General features: G+C 36.0%; 1 protein-coding gene across 1 annotated transcript; it reads right to left on the reverse strand.

The window, feature by feature from the left end:
- Positions 1-4,157: 4,157 nt before the first annotated feature.
- Positions 4,158-20,638, reverse strand: LOC591105. Its single transcript, XM_790686.5, has 6 exons — positions 20,339-20,638; positions 14,295-14,414; positions 13,937-14,095; positions 12,553-12,725; positions 6,013-6,169; positions 4,158-5,417 (listed from the first exon to the last, which is right to left on the reverse strand). Exons 2-6 carry the CDS (start codon positions 14,401-14,403, stop codon positions 5,356-5,358), a joined length of 660 nt encoding a protein of 219 aa, XP_795779.3. The 5' UTR covers positions 14,404-14,414; positions 20,339-20,638; the 3' UTR covers positions 4,158-5,355.
- Between the last annotated feature and the right edge of the window lie 594 nt (positions 20,639-21,232).

Raw genomic sequence — 21,232 nt, forward strand, 5'->3', positions numbered from 1 at the left:
GCTCAGCGTAAACAAAGATAAAACGACGGAGATATTGCTCGCGAAAGACGAAAATGTAGAATCCAGTTTTGAGAAAAAGTCATGTCCCATAGAGAATACACGCAAAATGTGAAAAATTGACATGCCTCCTTTAATTGCAAAAATACGCCATGATGCCTTTGTCAAAATGAAATATTGTGTTGACTTCATTTGTAGAGAATATTCTAAGGTAGAACATATCAAAATTTTAAAGAAAATTGATCAACATTTGCAGAGATACAATCAATTTTCCAAAAATCTGCTGACGTCATAATATGAAAATTGAAATTTTGAGTTCGGAGGCCATTATGATGACGTCATGAGTTAATTGAGGGTCAAATGAAACATGAAATCATATCTCCGATTTATACTCTATCAAAATATGAAAAAAAACTTGGGGTCACCTTACATCCTAAAGCGCTACAATGGATTTTGTACAGGCATGTTTTTGCCCATGTATGCTATGTATTACAAAAGCTCGCGCGCACGGTAATTATCTTAAACGGACGCTCATTCCGTTATTAATGGGCAGAAAAAGTTGAACAAGGTATCAAAATGCTTGAAAAAATGTGCCAAATATGATGACAGAAAAAATTTGGCGATTCTATGTTGGAAGATGAAATTACGCGCGAAAACAAACGCGCATGTGCGTGCGCGCGTTTTTTTGCAAAATGCTTAAAATGGCCTGAAACGTATAGAAAACTAATTTGGAACGAATTTGAGCATTTAAAAATTTTAATGCGCGCGTACGTGCGCGTCGAGGTGCGCGCGCAAAATTTGATGAAATTTTTAGTTGACCTTTGACCTTAAGTTGATGTATACCAAATATGGTTGATTTTTGATGACTCGTTATTGAGATATGATAATGACCTGATTTTTACAAAATGGCGCCTGGATGACGTCACGATGACCTAATGACCTTGAAAAAGTTGATTTGACTTGAAATCATAGGGCTTGATGACTGACAGAAATTTGAAAGAAATTGACCATGTCGATTTCGAGTGAACGTGTGTACAAAAAAGTGTACGGAAGAAATAAAAATAAATAAAGAATAAAGAATAAATAAATAAATAAATAAAGAAAGAAAATTCTAGCGAAATCAATAGGTGATCTGTCGTTGACAGACCACCTAATAAATAAAGAATAAATAAAGAAAGAAAATTCTAGCGAAATCAATAGGTGATCTGTCGTTGACAGACCACCTAATAAATAAATAAAGAAAGAAAATTCTAACGAAATCAATAGGTGATCTGTCATCGACAGACCACCTAATAAAGAAAGAAAATTCTAGCGAAATCAATAGGTGATCTGTCGTTGACAGACCACCTAATAAAGAATAAAGAATAAAGAAAGAAAGAAAATTCTAACGAAATCAATAGGTGATCTGTCGTTGACAGACCACCTAATAAATAATAAAGAAATAAATAAAGGCGATTTTAACAAAAATATAAGGTGGTCTGTATTAGATACAGACCACCTGATTAATAAGATGTGCTCAGAAACAAAATAGCTGCCTCTGGCTAGCCCAAGCGTAAACCGAAGAAAAAGAATGAATAGCCTACTTGGCGAATTAAACAAATAAAGACTCGTATTTAATCCAGCGAAGAAAAGAAATACTACCGCAGACGATTAAATAGACCGAGAAAAATACAACGTCGCAAAAATCGTACGCGATATGTATGAAGTAAGGAAAATGACTAAAACCGTAGACACGTGTAGCTCTGACGAGTACAAACGGGATGAGTGCCGATAATCACGCTGCTTAGCCAAAAACACAAGACTATGGAACGCCGTGATTGGCGCTTAGAGAAAAACAAACCATGGAGACCACAAATGTCATATCGCAGGTGCGAGGTAATTTACAAGACAAAAAGGAAGTGCCGATATAAATGAAAAAAAGAAATGCCGATATCTTGCAATCTCCGAAAGTTTGTTGACCCACAACAAATGGGTGTATGGAGCACTACAAATGAAATTAGGATGTAAGATTTCCTTTAGGCATCCTCTGTAACTTTTTTAATCAGCTGATCGTGTATTTGTCTTTGTATGTATAAAGGGCCCTCATCCATGCCTCATCTATTTATTTCTGTTGTCATGCTCAAGTATAATATGTTTTCGTGTACGTAAAACTGTTTTGAAATAGATATTGCCTTCGAGTTATATGTACGGTGCCATGTCGAAAGAAAATAAATTGATTTTGTAAACAAAAAATCAAATACCAGAAACGGTTAAAATATTTAATTACATGAGAATTTAATTTTGAAGATATTAAAGTATCTTCCTTCCTCGCTCGCTGACAGTATTTTGACAGCAAGGCAAATAAGGGCAACGAGAGGCCCGAATATCCTCATATTCGTGTATCAAGGTCATGACCGAATATATCACTTTTTATTTATGTACATTCGGCGGGAAGGTGCCCGCATACAGTACTTTAAATAGTTTCTAGTTTGTGGATTACAAACTAATTTTTTACCAGTTTGAAAATGTCTTCAACTTTTTATTCTTAAATGTGCCTTTACGTGTGTGCATAGCACTTGACGAGAGCCAGAGTCATGCACAATTAATAGTCTGTAAAGACTTTGGGATTTGGGAGAAACTTATCATTTCTTAAGAGGGTACCGTGACTAACAAAAAGTTAAAATAACGCTGCTCTAAAGAAATGTATGTCTATGCATTTGAAAAGCGCTGGGCAATTACCTAAAACCTACATCCTTCGTGGTAATTAGCAACCGCACTGGCGTTGAATAAATTATAATAAAAGGGAAATGTGTAGTAATGAGAAACACAACGCTATAGTATTTGAAAGCATATGGGCTCATGCAGGGGATCTTATGGGCTCGTAGCCATCTCTTAATGTGTCAGATCGTCTTTTGCTATTGAATGCTGATTGTCCACGGGGGTAGTTGTCCTCGGGGGGTAATTGTCCTCGGAAGTGATAGTCATTCGGCGGGGGGAGGGGGTAGTTGTCTTCGGGGGGTAATTGTCCTATGGGGTAATTGTTCTTGGGGTAATTGTCCTAGGGGTAATTTTCCTCGGGGGGTAATTGTCCTTGGGGTAATTGTCCTAGGGGGTAATTGTCCTCTGGGTTAATTATCCTAGGGGGTAATTGTCCTCGGTTGGGTGATTCTTCGGGGGTTAATATTCCAGGGGGTAATTGTCCTTTAGTGGTAGTTTTCCGGGGGATAATTTTCCGGGGGTGATTGCCAAGAGGGTAATTGTCCTAGAACCGATAATCGCATATCGTGGAAATATTGTAAAAGCGTGTGTTTTTTTGTTATAGGGATGAGAAGACATGAGCCCCTGAACGCTGGCGTTCTGATAGGGGGGGGGGGGGGGTAGGTCATTTCTTATTCGATATCAATGATTTACAAATGCTGCTGAAACTGTGAAGGACATATTTTTCCGGGTAAGTCATTTCCTGTTAACTTTTCTTTGAATGGAATTTTATGTGTTTTAATTCAGGTTTTGTTTATAATTTTTATGTTCTTTGGGGTTAAAAATACAAACCATTTTTACTCCTTTACTGCTTTTCTTTTTTTTGGAGGGGGGGGGGGTCGTTTTTGGGGGGGGGGGGTAATAATGAATTTTGCCCCCCCCCCCTGCCACCCCACTCCCGGCGCCTATGTCCTACCCTTCCCCCGCCTCCTTATTATCATCATCATCATCCCCATCGTCACAATAATATATCATCATCATTATCACCACCACTATTATACCACCATTATCGTTTTCATCATCAACATCATCTTCATCATCATATCATCATCATCATTATCATCAGCATCATCATTATCATCATCATAATCTACATCAATATCTCCAATATAGAAACCGGTGATTTTCGCAAAGACGTGTAAAGAATATTTCGAAAATTCAAAAATTCGGAAAAGCAAATCTTATTTCATTTTTTTGAAAGTATAGACATTCGGAATAATGAACCCTATTTCACTTTTGGAATAAACGAAACTTCGGAATAACGCAACAAAATGTATAACATCCTATTTCATTTTTTCCGAATTATGACCCCCCCCCCCCCCCCCTGGTATAGAAATTTAAAATTCGGAATAACCATAATTATGATGATAAACCTACGGATTATCATGAGCATTTGGAAAATTGAACTTTCGGACAAATGAACGAACGAATGAATGAATTTATTACCATTTCTGAAAAGAATATATTTACAGGGTATAACCAAACTACATGTATATGGTAATGGGACACCACGAAATGGCTGAAATGGATAATGCCGGAAAATATGGTTCCTTGATCATGCTGATTATGATACGTCATAATACCATAATACTGGGATAATAATTAAATAATATTGACTGCCTTCAGGGCAATACGACATAATCGCCAGAACCGAAGGTGAGGGTGATATACAACTGTATGGATATGAGAAGCCGTATTGCCCTGAATTAAGCAATTAATAAATGTGCAATGAAAATTACAAATACTTTGAAGTTGGCTATGCATTATTGCCCGCTAGTTTAACACGCATTTTGCCGTTGACTTTTCTGATCGGGCAATAATATTTGTTCATTGGTTAACTGTGTATTATTATTCAATAATATTTCTTTCGCCCGTAGTTTTGTTGGCTTATCAATGAAAACTTGAAAATTGCCTTGCTCTGATGTTTAATAAGGTTAATAATATGATTTTTGTCAACACTAGTTAAAAAGAAAAGCACTGTATTTTATATCATAATAAATTAATATAGTAAACTGCTTTATGATTATATGCCTTGGAAATGGTTTATATTATGATGTATTTCAAAACTACTTAAAAAGCAAAGCACTATATTTTATCTCATAATAAATTAAGATAGCAAACTACTTTATGATTATACGACTTCGAAATGGTTAATAATATGATGCATTTCAACACTAGTTAAAAAGCAAAGCACTGTATTTTATCTCATAATAAATTAAGATAGCAAACAACTTTATGATTATACGCCTTGGAAATGGTTAATAATATGATGTATTTCAAAACTAGTTAAAAGGCAAAGCACTGTATTTTATCTCATAATAAATTAAGATAGCAAACTACTATGATTATACACCTTGGAAATGTGAAGAAAAAAAAAACGAGTGCTTCTCCATTGTTCTTGTTTTGTATTCTTTAGCTAATCTTTTCATATGTGACTAAAGAAATGAAATGAAATGACATAAAATCATTAAAATCTTGGTTGGAGTCGTTTGCCGACCAGCTCAAAACGGAATGAGATCAGTGTGGTCTTTGACGACCACCACGCCCACTGCGATATGATTGGTTTTCTTGGCTGTCGTTTGGGTTATCGGTGCCTTCATTATTATCATTCCTTCTGGGTTTCTAAATAAAAGTAATCATGACTTCATTACGATGAGGCTGAGGGTCCGTTGGTTTGTCATAAACTGTAAGAAAAATACAATAAATAAATAAGTACATCAAATTACTTGTACGTTTAATTTTTCTTAACTAAGGGTATACGTAGCCTCATCAGCTTCACGCTGTTCTTCCTGATGGCCCTTCAATTTGTTAATGTTGTTTGCTTGTTTGTTTGTTTTACCGGACTGCTAAAAAGTCATGTGTAAGTTTGAAGGAAGCAATGAGGGAACCGAATGCTTTAGGTCCTCTCCGAGGGACTTGTTATTGCCAGGTACACATTCACACTGAGGTGGAGAGTGGCAAATGTGGATTAGTGTCTGGCCAAAGGACGTTAGTGCCGGCACGCTGAGATTTGAACCCTCAACCCTTGGATATAAATTGAGTGAATGAACCACTATACCACGATACCCCCATGATGTGATAATGATGATGATGACAATTATAATAACAATAATAATTATAATCATAATCAATACTACTACTACTACTAAAATAAATAATAGTAATCATCATCACCATCACCATCTAAAATAATACACAATAAAGAAAATAATAATAGTATGGTTATCGGGAAAGTTTTCCTAAGTGGATGATTGCCACATGTACTACATAATTACTCACCTGCAACATCATAATAGCTTCCATAGTATAGAATGCCCTGCTCGTCGAGGTATTTACGAAGCTTTTCGTATTGCTCCTCCTCATTGTGATTGGGCCCAAGAAAGGTGATGCCGTAGATCTCAAAAGCATATGTGTGCATTAGCAAAATCCCAGAGTCCTTTAAAAAGAATGAAATCCACAATATCGATTAATTCGATTTGAAACATTTCCCGTTATTATCATGTTTTCAAACAGAAGTTGTAGCTTTTTTTCTGGGGGGGGGGGAGGGGGGGGTTTCAAATGTTCCCCCAATTGGTTCAGCCTTATTCAAGATTATTTAAGTAAAATTTGGGCCGTCAGTGCCTTTCAACAAGATGATAGTGAGAAAGAAAGAAATAACGAGTCCTTAGATCCTCAAAACTTTAGAAAGTAAGGATGACAGCAACTATAGCGGACCAGGCAGGTATGGCAGGCGGAACGTCCCATATTAATTACAGCTATAAAACTTTATATAACTCACTTAAGAAATCCAGCCGTCTGATTGGTCGGAATTGTAGACGTGATTTTAGCCATTCCCGTAAAGAAAAAGAAAAATGTCAATACCGGTTTAGTCCAAGATTGAGATCCCTCAAAACTCCGGTTACCATTAAAATAGCAAAATTTTGCTGCGATACCTATTAATTTACGTGCTAAAATGTTTCTTGTGCGAGCGCGGATACCATACAGTGCTTTTTGTCTGCGATTCCCAATGATTGAAATTTCAGTCATTTTTTAAGCAAAGATTACAGACAGTGTCTCAGATTTTCAGTGATGTTTTAACCAATCTCTACTCAATAAACGGATAAGGTAAGAATTTATGATAGATTTTTGTTTCAATTCGGCATATAAAAGACATATCGACTGCTTTGATATTCGAGGTCTGGCTGCTTTATATGCTGTCGGGAACTAGCACATCCTGCCATGATCCCTCGGTGGCCGGCGCAATTTTTGTGTACACGCTAGCCTCGCCAGTTTCGCAATAATACTCGTAAAAGTGCGCTGGTGGGAAAGCCTACACATAAATATAACATACTTTATAAATTTAGTCTTTATTTGTAGAGGACAAAGGTAGCCAGTCTAGCATTTTCTTATATTAGCAATGCCTTTACTCCTATGTGTAATTATAATTGAAGTAGTTATTAATTTAGGTATGTGCACACAACATGTTATGAGTTCAAAACTATCATTATGTCTCTCTATTTTTAGTCAAAATTGTTAAATTAATATCAATAATATTTTCATTAATTCATTAATTCATATAACAATTGACTGGTTCCAGTAACTTTCGTTTTCAATTGCTTCCATTTACAGGGGGTGGTTAATAATAACCCAAAGAGTAATGTTAAATCTCTGATTGTACAAAGACAACAAGCTTGGCATGAACATAACCAAGTCCTTTGGCGTCACTTAAAAAATAAGGTAATCTTTGCTATAAAAGCCGTAAAGTCTTACCCACCTACAATCGATGAGTTAATTAAAACCAATTGCACTTACTTCATATTTTGCGAAGATTGCAGAGTCATTTATTGCAAAATGGCTGTGGGAAGATATTTCAGCCAAATTGAACCAAATCAATTTGGAAATAGATAGAACATGGCTACATGTCACTATCTGATTGGACTATTACACGCCTTGTATATTAATGCTGAAAAACTTAAGTCACTGTCAACACTCATTCTGACTGATTTTTCAGCATTCGATCGGATTAACCATAATATCATCATTGCTAAATTATGTGAATAGATAATAGATTTTTTGAGTAGTCGTCAACAAACCGTTAAGTATAGAGGTCAGTTATCAGAATCAAAATACAATGGTTTAGGCGTGCCTTAAGGAAAAAACTTGGCCCAATTTTATTTTTGATAATGATAAATGATGCCTGCAGAGATACTTCGTTGTCATATTTATTATGTAGGTGATTTAACACTAGTAGAAAACCAACAAATACAATTTACGAAGCGTGAATAAGTATCAAGGATTTTCTTGTAAAACTAAGCGATTCCAGAACAGTGCTCTTCCCAATCTCACACGTATGTTAAACTTTTACTATGCAAATCCAAGCTTATAATTGGCTTAAGAACTGTGCAATAGTATGCTATTTTTAAAAGTATGGCAATATCTATCAGTCATTTTAAATTCAAATTTAAATGTACTACCTATCAAATTTTAAATGATGCTTGTACACATTATATTTAATTCCATTTTTCCTGATCTCATGTTGTTATTTTATACTTGCATTGCATTTTACCTGCACTGTGAAAGCATTACAATTCAGTCTTGACTGCCATTCATGTCTTTAATAAACCTTGATTGATTTGATTTGATTTGAGAGGGAGAAATTGACAAATTCAAACTGATTGTAAACTTCTCCAATACCCCAATGTGGGTGACATGAGAATACATTGTCATTGTCATTTGTTGCTCGCTGATAATTGGCATGCATGATGTGTATAATGCACCTAGCATGGAGGCTGCTAGACTCTATTACACTCACAGTAACAAAATGAAACGGGATGCGTTTTTGCGGGTACTTGAGATTTAATAGAGGATGGAATCTTGTTACCCCGAATATCAACATCATGACAATAATAACAACTACGACACAAACTTTCCCAACTGAATATAAAATACTTTTACTTAAACGTTACAATGCTCCAATCCGCCCCAGGGAAGGACCCGGGTATTATTTTCGAATCTTTTGATCAATTTATACAAGTTTCTGCACCTGAAAAAACTGGATGGAGCGCACAATCCAAAGTACTCACTGCATCGGGCCACCAACAGAAGAGAACTTGTATACAACCCCCCACAGCCTGTAAAAAGGCGACACTGTTTCCTCATTAAAGAGGGCGAGCAGAGTTTACCTTCTCATTTGGAATTTAACTGTGAGTACCACAAAGTGGGCTATACGTATAACACCCCTCTGCATACAAAGAAGACACACAGTTCCACTGCATCAAACAGGCGAACAGATGCCTACTTTACAGGCGGGTACATGTTATAAATAAACGACAGGACGAAATGCCTGTTATCATCGGGGCCCCAACCGGAAACCAATAAATATTGAGCTCTACAAGATGCAATGGCCAATTAAAATAATCCAATTCATATTCTCAAAAACACAACCTTCCCATGAGGTATTTTGCAGCAGTGCGTAATACACATAATAACCTTCATATGTATATATTAACATAAATTATACACACATATATATATATATATATGCGAAGAGGCAAAAATGCCAATTTCCGAAAGATATAGGGGAAAAAAGGAACTTGGACGAAGAGTTGTCATAGTTAATTTATGACAACCCCATGATCGGAACCACCAACGACTCCGCACCAGCCCGGGACGGCCCGTCGTCGCTCGCCATGGACAAGTTCGGCCAACATAAAGAAACGTACGCCCTCTTTCGAACTTGCCATCCTAAGTGCAACGAAAAAGCCGATCCGGCGTTAGTGCGGAGACGAAGGAGGTCCCGACCCTTACCCCAGGATTGGGTGAAACCCTGGTAAAACCGCAAAGCGCGAAAAAAAAATCGCAGGAAAGTCCCAACCTGCCAAGCATTGCTTCGACATCAAGATTACTTGACTGAGGTGAAAAAAACAATTATTACTAATCCGTTATATTAATCACTTGACACACTTCCAGACCACTTAATATTTAGTAAAACATACTATCGAATACACTTGAACAACGTAAGGAGGAATGAAGTTCGGGGTGTTGGAGGGTAAATTAATTTGCCACCTAATAAATTCTACGTCCATCCTCTAAAAAATCTGCAAGGTGAATGAGAATTCTCACGCCAACACCGTGGGAACCCAATACATCCCGGCTAAAATAATTCAATATATAGATTCGAAACATACCTTGCGCAAATTCCGTTTATAGATACGCGTACATGAAAGAAACCGCGCGGCTGACTCAAAGGGTGTCGGCATGTTATTGTTTTCTCCCAAGATGCCGCTAAGGGTCAACACAGAAGAGAAGCCGCCGCGAACTCGTGATGTCACTGATGAATGTATATCGCCCTACGTTCGACAAAATTTCTTATATACCTCACTTTAGAAATCCAGCCATTTGATTGGTCGAAATTAGAGTCGTGATTTTAGCCATTCCCGTAAAGAAACGTAAAATGCCAAAACCGGTCAATAGTCTTTTGAAAAAACGCCCCAGGGCACTTTTCAAAAGACTATTGACCGTTTTTGGCATGTTACGTATATGCGTGTAATCTCAATGGGAAGGATTTTAGCACACAAACTCGAGTGTTGCGTGATAAGGCAGCGTAAAAAAAATTGATTACCATAATTGGTGATCGCCACGACTGTATTCGGACCCTTTTTGGTATATAAAAGTTATAATGACTGCTTTTATATTCGACCATAGTTGTCGTTATAGGCTCTCGGGGAGGTTACATCGTGCTATCCTCCCTCGGCACGCCTCAGGGCGAAAGCACGATGTAACCTACCCTTGGGCGTATACAAAACTATGTCTCTCATAGCAATCATTATTTTACTATAATATTAGTCGCTTCCATGGTATTTATCACAAAAATGGCCAGGCTAGCGTGTATACCAAATTTGCCCGTGCCGCCCACCCAGGCGCATCTCAGGGTCATGACAGGAGGTGCGCGCGTTCCCTTGAGCATAAAAAAACAGCCAGGCTTCTTCAAGCAGTCGATATCTCTACATTTATTATATGGATGTATAGTTTTAACCAATCAGAACGCATGAAACTGTACGAATATACAACCATAACGGGCCAAGCAGGCCAATATTTGTATAATTATTCAACTATACGATTATACGTCTATCCAGCCATCCAATCAAAACGCAGGAAATTCTACATCTATACAACTATAATTTATATACAACTATAAATCCATTCGAAGGCTGTATAGTCGTATACAGTCGCACAGTTGTATAGTGTAAACACGTACAGTAGAAAGTACAGGTTCCTGCTGTACTGTACGTGCCGAGCAGGCCAATATTCGTACAATTATCCAACGATGATTATTATAAACTGTATTGCCCGAACTCACAAAGCCAAAGGAGGTTTGTCGACAAACCTTGGTTTTCGTGCGTCATAATGACGCGTTTCGACGCGTTTTTACAAACCAGGTTTGTAAAAAAAAACGTGTAAAAACGCGTGTATGGTGACATAAATTTCGTCGCTTATTTTTCTTCTTATTTCTCGGCTATTTCCCCGGACATTTTTCACCTACCCCTTTCACAGTGGCCGTTTCATCTGATGCGTCCGCACTAGACGCATCCGATGAAATTTTGGGCCCCGTTGCAAAAAAAACTTACCATTGATGGTAACTGTGCCATCAATGGTAACTACCATGGAAACCTTGATTTTGAATGGCTCTTGAGCCCTCTTACCATTTTATTTGCTATTGATGGCAAAGTTCCCATCAGTGGTAAGTTTTATGCAACGGGGCCTTCACTGTGCCCTAAACTTACCGCCATAAGGAATTCTCATTAAAAAAAAGGCTTCCCTAATCCAGGAGATATGGATTGACAAGCTGAAGTATTTTCTGGCGGGACAACGGGTTCACTGTCTGTTTAAGATGTTTAAGCGCAACCAAATCTGGTGTCAGCGAATTATGATGCAATACACCTGGACACTATACTACTGCGTGGTTTTAAAGGTACTATGTCCCATTTGCAGGCCAAACAAATTAAAAGGTAAAGACCAGTTATGGTCATGCGATTGCATTATGAAAGAAACGTTGTGGAATCGATCAGAAAAGGTTGATCATCTAGCATTTAAGTATTGGTGTGTACTGCAAGGTTCTGGAATCATCAAAATGATAAGAAATATGGCCCAGTCTTCGTAAAGTTACAAGCACTGTACACAGAAAGATATATATTGGACTATACGCACACATGGGCGACACGTGCGTTTATCTCTCACATACCATGTAGATAAACTAATTTACCCAATATATCAATTAGTAGGTGGTTTCCCGGCAAATTTGTTATCATCATGTATTAGTCAAAACATATTCCTTCACATGATTGGTAATTACAGCTTCCATTTCATTTTTTGAAATTGGGGCGTTTCCAATACTGGTCTTTACCTTTAAAATAAAAGGACTTGAAAATGTCTGTTGAATCGAATTTTAGCGAGCGCACTCGTTTAATTAAATAGTCTGATTTTCAGACCCTTGTACCCAATGGTCGTACGTTTTGTGCTGCGTAAAGATTCAATCAGTTTAAATTTAATTACAAGAAGTGTGTAATGGATGTAGACAAATGCTCATGTAGGCTACTGTATGTTATCACCACAGAAAGAAAAGTCTGTCAGTCAGTCACTCAACTAGTGCCTGACAGTGAAGTCTAGAAAGTAAACGAGTTTCCGTGCATAGTTTGAATACTAGGACACTGCTAACGTTTAAATATTACCGATATGATATACGTATTATTATGTATATTATATTCATAATTCCTGCAAAGTTCTACATAATTTGATGTTGGCTGAAAAAGGAATACACTACCTGGGATTTAATTTTTGTACCTGTGATGGGATTGGAGCGGTTTCTTCCGAAGCTTCAGGGATGAAGCGGAAAAGTTCGTAGATTTGGTCACAGCAAGGGAAAGATCCTGATTGGCCGGTACACGAGGAATTTGGCCCGGGTATGTTTTCCGCGACTTCCAAAATGATTGGTGTTGACTCATTTATGTTGTTGTCTAGCAAAACAATTCGACATGAAAGAAATGTTGATAAAATACAAGCCAAATACAATATTTATCTTTACAAGTGCCATATTATACATCCCTCCTATATTAGCTTGAAACAATTCATCAAGAATACAAAAAGAAACGGAATATTACATTGCCAAAAAAGAATGTAAATTGCCGTTTCATTTTAGGAAGCGGAAGTTTAAAATCTAATCTGCCATCTTCACTTTTCTCCCATGTCGAATGACTGATTTAAAATGATATCTATGCTTATATTTTAAAGGAGGAGAGGGAGTCATTTATTCTTGTTTGTTTTATTTAAAAAAGATAAAGTAGGCATAGTAAGATATCTGTAGAAGTCCTCATTCCATTTTCTTCCCTCGGCTTGTCCCCCTCCCCGCCCCTCCTCCCTTCCATATCTTTTCTCTTACTTTCTCTTTAAAAAGGCTTTTATATTCAAATAGATAAGGAAACAGGCTACTGGATTGCTATTTTCTATTTTTGGATAATGCTTACTATATATTATTCTTAATAATTAGAGGTATATTGTAAACAAAATATACGAATACATAAATTATGGCGATATTCTTCCAAAGCTAACGTAAAGAAAAGCAAGACGTTGGAAATCAAACGAGAATAAAAAAAATATACTAAATGTATAATTCGAATAGATGAAAATCATCAAGAAGTAATCATCAAAAAATGATGTAGAAGATAATTTTGATTTTATCAATTTCTTGCCTGGTTATGATTATTAATTACTTGTTAAATCCGATAAGGGTACGTCCTTTTTAGGAGTAGAATGCATTATGCTAGTGCACATAAACCTAATATTTGTTTGTTTTTGTTTTACGGCAGCTAACCAATGTTGTCCATTAATTATCAAATACCCGTTTAAACTTATTGTTTTAATCAAAGGTTTAGTATTGTAATGAACGATAATATCTTAAAATGGCTTTGAAATAATTGATCAACGATAAGCTAGACTTACGTTTGATAGAAAGCGTGTAGTATTTGGCGTATAAGATGATAAAATTAGATCGAATTCATTCACTTCCATGAAATCCAAACAAAAAGCTGACCGTATTTAAAGTAATTTTATCATCTAAAATCAAATGTTGGATAAACCTTCTTCTAAATTTGGCAATCTCAGTATAAGTGTTCTATGCTTTCTTCGGAATTATAACAAAATGTACAAAAGTCTGATTCTCAAAGCTTACCTTCAAGGTAGGCATCGAGGTCACCTACGACTAAACCTATTGCTTCAGTTCGGTCGCAGGTTGGAGCGACCTTATGCACCCATGCACTTTGTTCTATCCGTCTCTTCCACATATCTGAACCAATTTCTTCTAATGTAGTATAGACGGGGCACTCGTAGACTGCAGATAGATAATTAAATAAATTGATAGATAGGTAAATAGATGAAAAAACAAAAAAACAAACATGGATCAATAAATCAATAAATGCACAACTAGATAAATAAATGAATACATAAAAAATACTTTCATACATAGTCTACTAAATGCACAAATACATAATTATATACAAATAAATTAATATATCTATTGAAAGACTCACTTGCACATTTGGGAATTCCATTAGGAGGCTGTGGGGTCGTGGTCGGGGTCGTGGCCGGGACTGCGGCAATCGACATCGCGATGAAAGTGAGGAGACAAACTGCCAACATGATTAACGATTCTGTGTGAAGAAAACAAATATTGAAAAATCTTCTCAAACACGATGGCAAAGATTTTCAAAACAAATATTTTTAAAGGTAAAGACCAGTATTGGTAACGCCCCAATTTCAAAAAATGAAATGGAAGCTCTCATTACCAATCATGTGAAAGAATATGTTTAGACTAATACATGATGATAACAAATTTGCCGGGAAACCGCCTACTAATTCATATATCTGCTAAATTTATCTCTCTCATGGTCGTGTGAGAGAGATAGGGTAGTCCCATATACATCTTTCTGTGTATAGTGCTTGTAACTTTACGAAGAATGGGCCAAATTTCTTATCATTTTGATGATTCCAGAACCTTGCAGATGCTAGATGCTAGATGATCAACCTTTTCTGATCGATTCCACAACGTTTCTTTCACAATGCAATCGCATGACCATTACTGGTCTTTACCTTTAAGTAGATAAAGCAACTTTAATAACTAAACAAACGTGCTAAGGGTGGAAATTGAATTAATTCTTAATTTTTAAGCAAATAAGGTGGACGGTGCTCCGCATGTTAGTTGATGCCAAGAAAACAAAACTAACGGGTGTTAAAAAAAGCTACAAAAATCGGATCGCAGCTTTGCGGCTCGTAAACGATGCTCTGCATCGTAATTGGGTCACCCCCCCCCCCCCTGGGAAAAAGCTAGATCCGCCCCTGCTTTTTTGTAATATTCATATGGAAACGTTTGCTTGTATTTGTCTCATAAAAGAATTTGATCACGAACTGACTCCCACACGATGTTGAGTGCTCAGTGGTCATAGGCCACTGGCTTCATCGGGCAGGTAGTTCCATTATGTGAACGGGTAAATTAACTATTACAAAAAGAGGGGACACATTACATTGTACAATAGGGACACACATTGTTTTTATTGTGCAAAACATACTCTTTTATTGACTTACTTATTGCATGGAACTATAAAACCAAAATGCATTTTGTATTCTAACAATTGGAGTACAAAGAATAATAACAGGTGAATGAAATGCATAAACAGCACAAACACCTGGGGAGGAAGCATTCATAAATTTAAATACATATAGTTGATAAACGACTCCGATGAAACTATAAAACCAAAATGAAATTTGCGTTCTGGCAATTGGAGTACAAAGCATGATAGTAGGTGAATGAAATGCTTCAACAGCAACACAAACACCTGGGAAGCTAGGAAGTATCCCTAAGTTTGAATAATTTAGTTGATAAACGACTCCGCATGTGGACGTTTGTTGGAGCAGAAAGCAGTGGATTCTTAACAACACGAACCCATTTAACAGAATGTCGGAACGTTAATTAAATTTGGCGCGGTTGAAAAATGCATCTTTCTACCCTGCGACTTTAATGGTACGATCCAGTAAATTAAAACAGTAAAATGGGTCTTATTTTAAAATTACTCATTAAACAAAACCAAAAACTTCAGTGATAACAGAAAAAATATGTTATATCTTTAATACTAATAATTAAAAAAAGATGTATTAACATTGTGAAAGTGTCGCATTTTACGATAAAAGATACCGATTTAGCGAAGATGACGTCATTAGTGCGCTTGCATCAGGGAATTCAAGGTCAAAATGTCACTTCAGACGCTGATAAGTTATTGGTCGAGCCTTTTTGTTTCCTTTATTCCGACAAAATTATACAATCAATCAAAATAAGTTTGATACCAGAAGAAAGCTAACGATTAGTATTTTCATTAACCGCAGTGAAACGAGTGAGAGCTTGCGAGAGCGGCCAAAGTGTGATTGAAACTCGCTATTTGCTCTTCTCCAACGCAAAAAGAAACGACATTGTGCTGGATAAATGTATTTTTCCGACAAAAGTACAGAAAATTTGCATATGGTCTTTTTATATTATACTTTATGAAATGTTACCCGAGTGACTTCCGGGCGCCCCAATGATGGAAAGAAACGCACATTTTTAGAAAACTTCACTTTTTCATGGAAAAATGCTTATTTGTTCTATGCACGCAAGTCAGATTGAGCGGATGATACAACGTTTCCATATGGTATGCAAGAAATTGCCACTCCCGGTGGTAACATTTCACACTGACTATATGCGTACGCATGATTATTATAACTTACGCGTAATTAATAAATGTAATTTTTAGAGCGGTTTGCAAACACTAAAAAGCCTACATGTACTTGTATTATTTTATTTTATTTTATTGAAATATATTTATTCAGGATAACAAGAATGAGATATACATTGTCGATACAAAATCTGTTTACATCATGGTCCTGAACACGATAAAAATGAAGTACACGGAAGTAATGACTATCTCCAAAGCTCACAAGCAAAGGTAAGAACAGTATAAAACTAACATATAAGCATAATACGCATTAAAAGTTGTAAAAAGCACAAAACAAAACAAAACAAAAACGACAATGTAATAATTGAAATTAACAGCGGAAAAAACATCAAATCACTTTAATAAAAGGCATTAAAATATCACCCCCCAAAAAAGAAGAGGAGAAAAGATATAAGTAAACTGGTAAAAAGTAAAGGAGGAAAAAGGGAAAGAAAGAAAGAGGGGAGAGGGAAATGGAGAGAGAGAGAGAGAGAGAGAGAAATAAGCCATCATGATGTCAAAGCAGTAATGAATCGGCATTGTATCACACAGGTTTAAAAAATTGTCCTTGTACATACGTTTAAAAACATCGATAGATTTAGCATTTTGAAAAGCAGAAGGTAAACTAGTCCTGTCATTTTACCACCAGCGTATCTAAAACAATTCTTAAAACATTCAAGATTAGGCTTGGGTAAAACAACATCCAGCGTATTGCCAAGTCTAGTGTTAAAACCATGTCTGTCAAAAACCATTTCCACTTCATTGCATAATCGTACTGGGGCTTTTACATGAATACAGTTGTTGTTGTTTGGTATTATCGGCGTTTCATTCTTTATTCTGTACATTATACATGATAAAAAATAGTCCCGTCATTTTGGATTGCCATTTTAATGAATTCATTATATTCAAGCTATGTACATCATAATCAAAGTTCCCTACGACAATACGTGCGGCTCTTTTTTTGTAGTCTTAAAATAAATTTCTGTTTTGTAAAGAACAGTTTCCCCATACGGAACAAGAATAATCTAAGATTGGCTGTATGGTACATTTGTATATTTTATTCAAAATGGAAGAGCTTAAAAATTTACTGAGCTTTCTCAAAGTAAAAATCTTATAACTTAATGATTTGGTAAGAGATTTAATGCGGATATCCCAAAATAATCTATTATCAATTTCAATCCCTAAATATCTGATACTTCTTACTTGTTTTATTGTTTCAGTATCAATATGCACCTTCAGACTTAATTCATCGTTACCTCGTGTGTTACTACTCAACAGCAACACACTACTCTTATTAGTATTAATACGTAATCCATTTTTACAATATCGTTCATTTATAGCATATAAATCTGCTTGGAGCTTAGATGATATAAATATCCATACCAGAAACATATATTTGTAAAGCGCTTAGAGACATTTGTATTAAGCGCTATATAAAAATTAAATATTATTATTATTTTTATTTTTATATACGACAACATCATCAGCGTATATATTACATGTACTTAACCGTAAGCAATCAGTTATATCATTTATAAAAACTAGAAAGAGGGAGGGGCCTAAAATACTCCCCTGAGGAATTCCTATAGTAATGTCCTTTGTTTCGGACAGTTTACCATGACAGTAAACTGCTTGTTTCCGACCAGATAAAAAAACTAGAAAACCATTTCAGTTCAGTATTTAAAATACTTTACTTATTCAATTTGGACAACAAAAGTTCATGGTCAATACGATCCAATTTTTTTGAAATATCAAGGTAAAAATCCACAATTTAAACCTTCATTAAAAGGACAGTTAAGAGAAACATTAATATAAGGAGCTGAAATTTGAAGTAATTTTCTATCAAATTCTAAGATATCAAGGCTACTCTCTTTCGACAATAGAGAGAGATTATGTTTAGTTTTCCCGGGACTGATTGATTTCAAGACGAAGTATGTATACTTTCAGGATCGTTCCATGATAGATCATGATTACTGAGAGCTTCTGAATTTTTTTTACCAATATTTACAAAATAATCGTTCAATTTATCACTGTGTAAATCAGATGGTAAAACATAATCCGCATGGCACTTCTTTCAAAGAAATGAAACAGTTTCGCGTCACCCCAATCCTAAATAATTTACAGAAGATTCAGTTAGGATCACTCTAACACGCGTCAAGTACCATCTACACTATGGCAAATTTTTTCTTCTAAATTTTGCGACCGACCGGAGCAAGCGAGCAAAAAATTATGATACTTTTGTTATGATAACAAAATTTACCTTATGATTAACACACATGATAAAATATAGAATTAAGAGCGCGAGAATCTCGCTGCAGAAAACATGAATGCCAAAATCATTTGATGCGGTCGATTCGATGCACGAACATGAAGAGATTCGGGTTTCTCATTGGTCAGAATAATTATCATCTTTCTAAATGTTGCGAGCGAGTGAAGCAAATGAGCGTGGTCAAAATGTAATTTGATATAAAGGATGTAATATATATTCAGGCAACTCTCTATTAAATAAAAGTCTATTTAATGGGCACTTCATTGCTCAACGATGAAGGTATTCAGGCACTTCGCCTGCCAGAAATTATCCTGTTTTTAAAAGTTGTGAGCAGCGAAGCGAGCGAGGAACAAAGACACTCTATCACCTTCGAAATGCTATTTCCTCATCAAATTACATACTCTAACGGTTTGTAATAATTTGGTTTTCATATAATCGACATTATTCCCAAATAATGATTTTTAAAAAGTATTACTCAAATTCTCTCGCGGCACCCCGGTTGAAAATTAGGTGCCTTCTTAGATAGCACAAAATCTAATAAAATCTTATTCAATGCGCTCAATGTTCACGAACTCGAAAACGGGTATTTCTTTGTAAAGATCAATTAATTTGAGGAAAAGCGACATATTCTCAGTATCGATGTTCGCAGACTTTGCAGATCGACATGTGAATGTGTATATATATATATATATTTGTTTTGTTGTGTGTGTATGTTGCGAATGAAACATGGCACTACTTTTAAATGTGTACTCAATTAGCAAAAAAAGGGTTAGACCTATAATTTATATAGTTCCCATTTTGTACTTGTAAAGTTAAAAAAGGGGTCACGTACGTATTGAGGTAAATATTCTTGAACGTATGCAAAATTAAAGGGTCATTAAAGGGACTTTGTAACATTGTACAGATCAGAGATAGCAGTGCTAAGGTAGTGACTTTAATGCTAGATGTACAATTGAAGATAATCTGAAAATCTGAGTGAAAACGGATCATTATTCATGGTACAAATTAGGAAAAACTGATCTGATCGATTCCTTAATTCTCCCAACTATATTATTCTACTTCTATTCTGCTACTTGTCAAAGCCCGTTCAGCATCAATACAAGGACAATTTAATTACATTTTAGGTGAATGTAAATCGTCACAAAGCAATAAAATGGCTCTACATTCCATTCCAAACAGTTAAGAGTTGACATATTTTTATAGCCTGTTTTATGTATTTTTCTCATGGAAAAACGGTTGGGAAAATTCAAAAATGGTTGGGAGAATTTACTGTTAATCACTGTAAGAGGGTGCCTCACATCGACGCCTTAAAAAAAACCCATAAATATCTTTGTGGTTTAAGAATTTGTTCAGGATTTGTTGCATGTCAAAGGGTTAGTAAAGTAGAAGGAATATAGTAAGTAACATTTTATACAACAAATTTAAGCAATTTTTTTCATCAACCTTCAACAATGTTACCGAGTCATTTTAAGTTATTGACTCCGCGCTAACCAGCGTGATCGAAAACTTTAGAACAGTTGTTAAAAGTGAATTGGCATCACTGCGTCCACTAAACGTAACTTACCAATGGTTTACTGTATTTGTAGAGAGTCTTTAGAGTCTTGCAAACGGCCACCCTTTGTGCTGCTCAGTGTATGACGTTCTGGTTTGCCCGTATCAACAGCTTTGACTCCAAGCTGAGGATACTGGTGGTTTTATGGCTTTCCAATAGTAGCGTATGAAAAGGCCAGGCCGGGCGGCGATTTTTTTTTCCCAAACAGTTTTACCTATGAGCGTAAAATCCTACCTGATTGGTTCAGAGGTATACGCATCATGAGTATTCATGACTGAGCTGCAAAGATACTAGTAGTATTACGCATGCGCGTGACACAAGTCGAATTAGCTGCTTATATCATGCAGCTATATGCTAGCTAGCTGTGTACGTACGTACTCTGCATGCATGCGCAGTGATTGCTTCAAAGATGTAACTTTTACATGAGCAATTATGGCGGCGTCTGAATCTTAGAATAAATAGTGAGAGTTCAGGTTTTATTTAAAATTGGGATATTTTAATGCTTAAATTCATGAAAGTAGGTCAAAGGTTATGAACCTGCTGATTGTATTTATTGTTGAAAGCTCAAATTAATGCAAAGAAATATAAGTCCTTTAAATATTGTTTCGTTTCTGATTTAAGTTGGATGATCTTGAGAAAAGGAGTTTGAAGATATATAAAAGATTGCAAAAGGACTTAGTCAGATAAATCAGTATAATGTGCACTAGGTATGCATATTTATAATAAAAGCTTGTCTTTGACACGACTTATGTAGAGCCTGTATGTATTACTTTATTTTCTTTGTTTTTTCTGGCCAGGTTCTTCTGTCACAAAGGAACCAGAACCACTGATATGTCAGGATATCACGTCCAGAGCAACACAGTAGCTTTGACCCACACCTTAGGCGCCTTGGATTAATTCTCATGT

The sequence above is a fragment of the Strongylocentrotus purpuratus genome, unplaced genomic scaffold, assembly GCF_000002235.5.
Source record: "Strongylocentrotus purpuratus isolate Spur 01 unplaced genomic scaffold, Spur_5.0 spur5_scaffold_4, whole genome shotgun sequence".
NCBI lineage: Eukaryota > Metazoa > Echinodermata > Echinoidea > Camarodonta > Strongylocentrotidae > Strongylocentrotus > Strongylocentrotus purpuratus.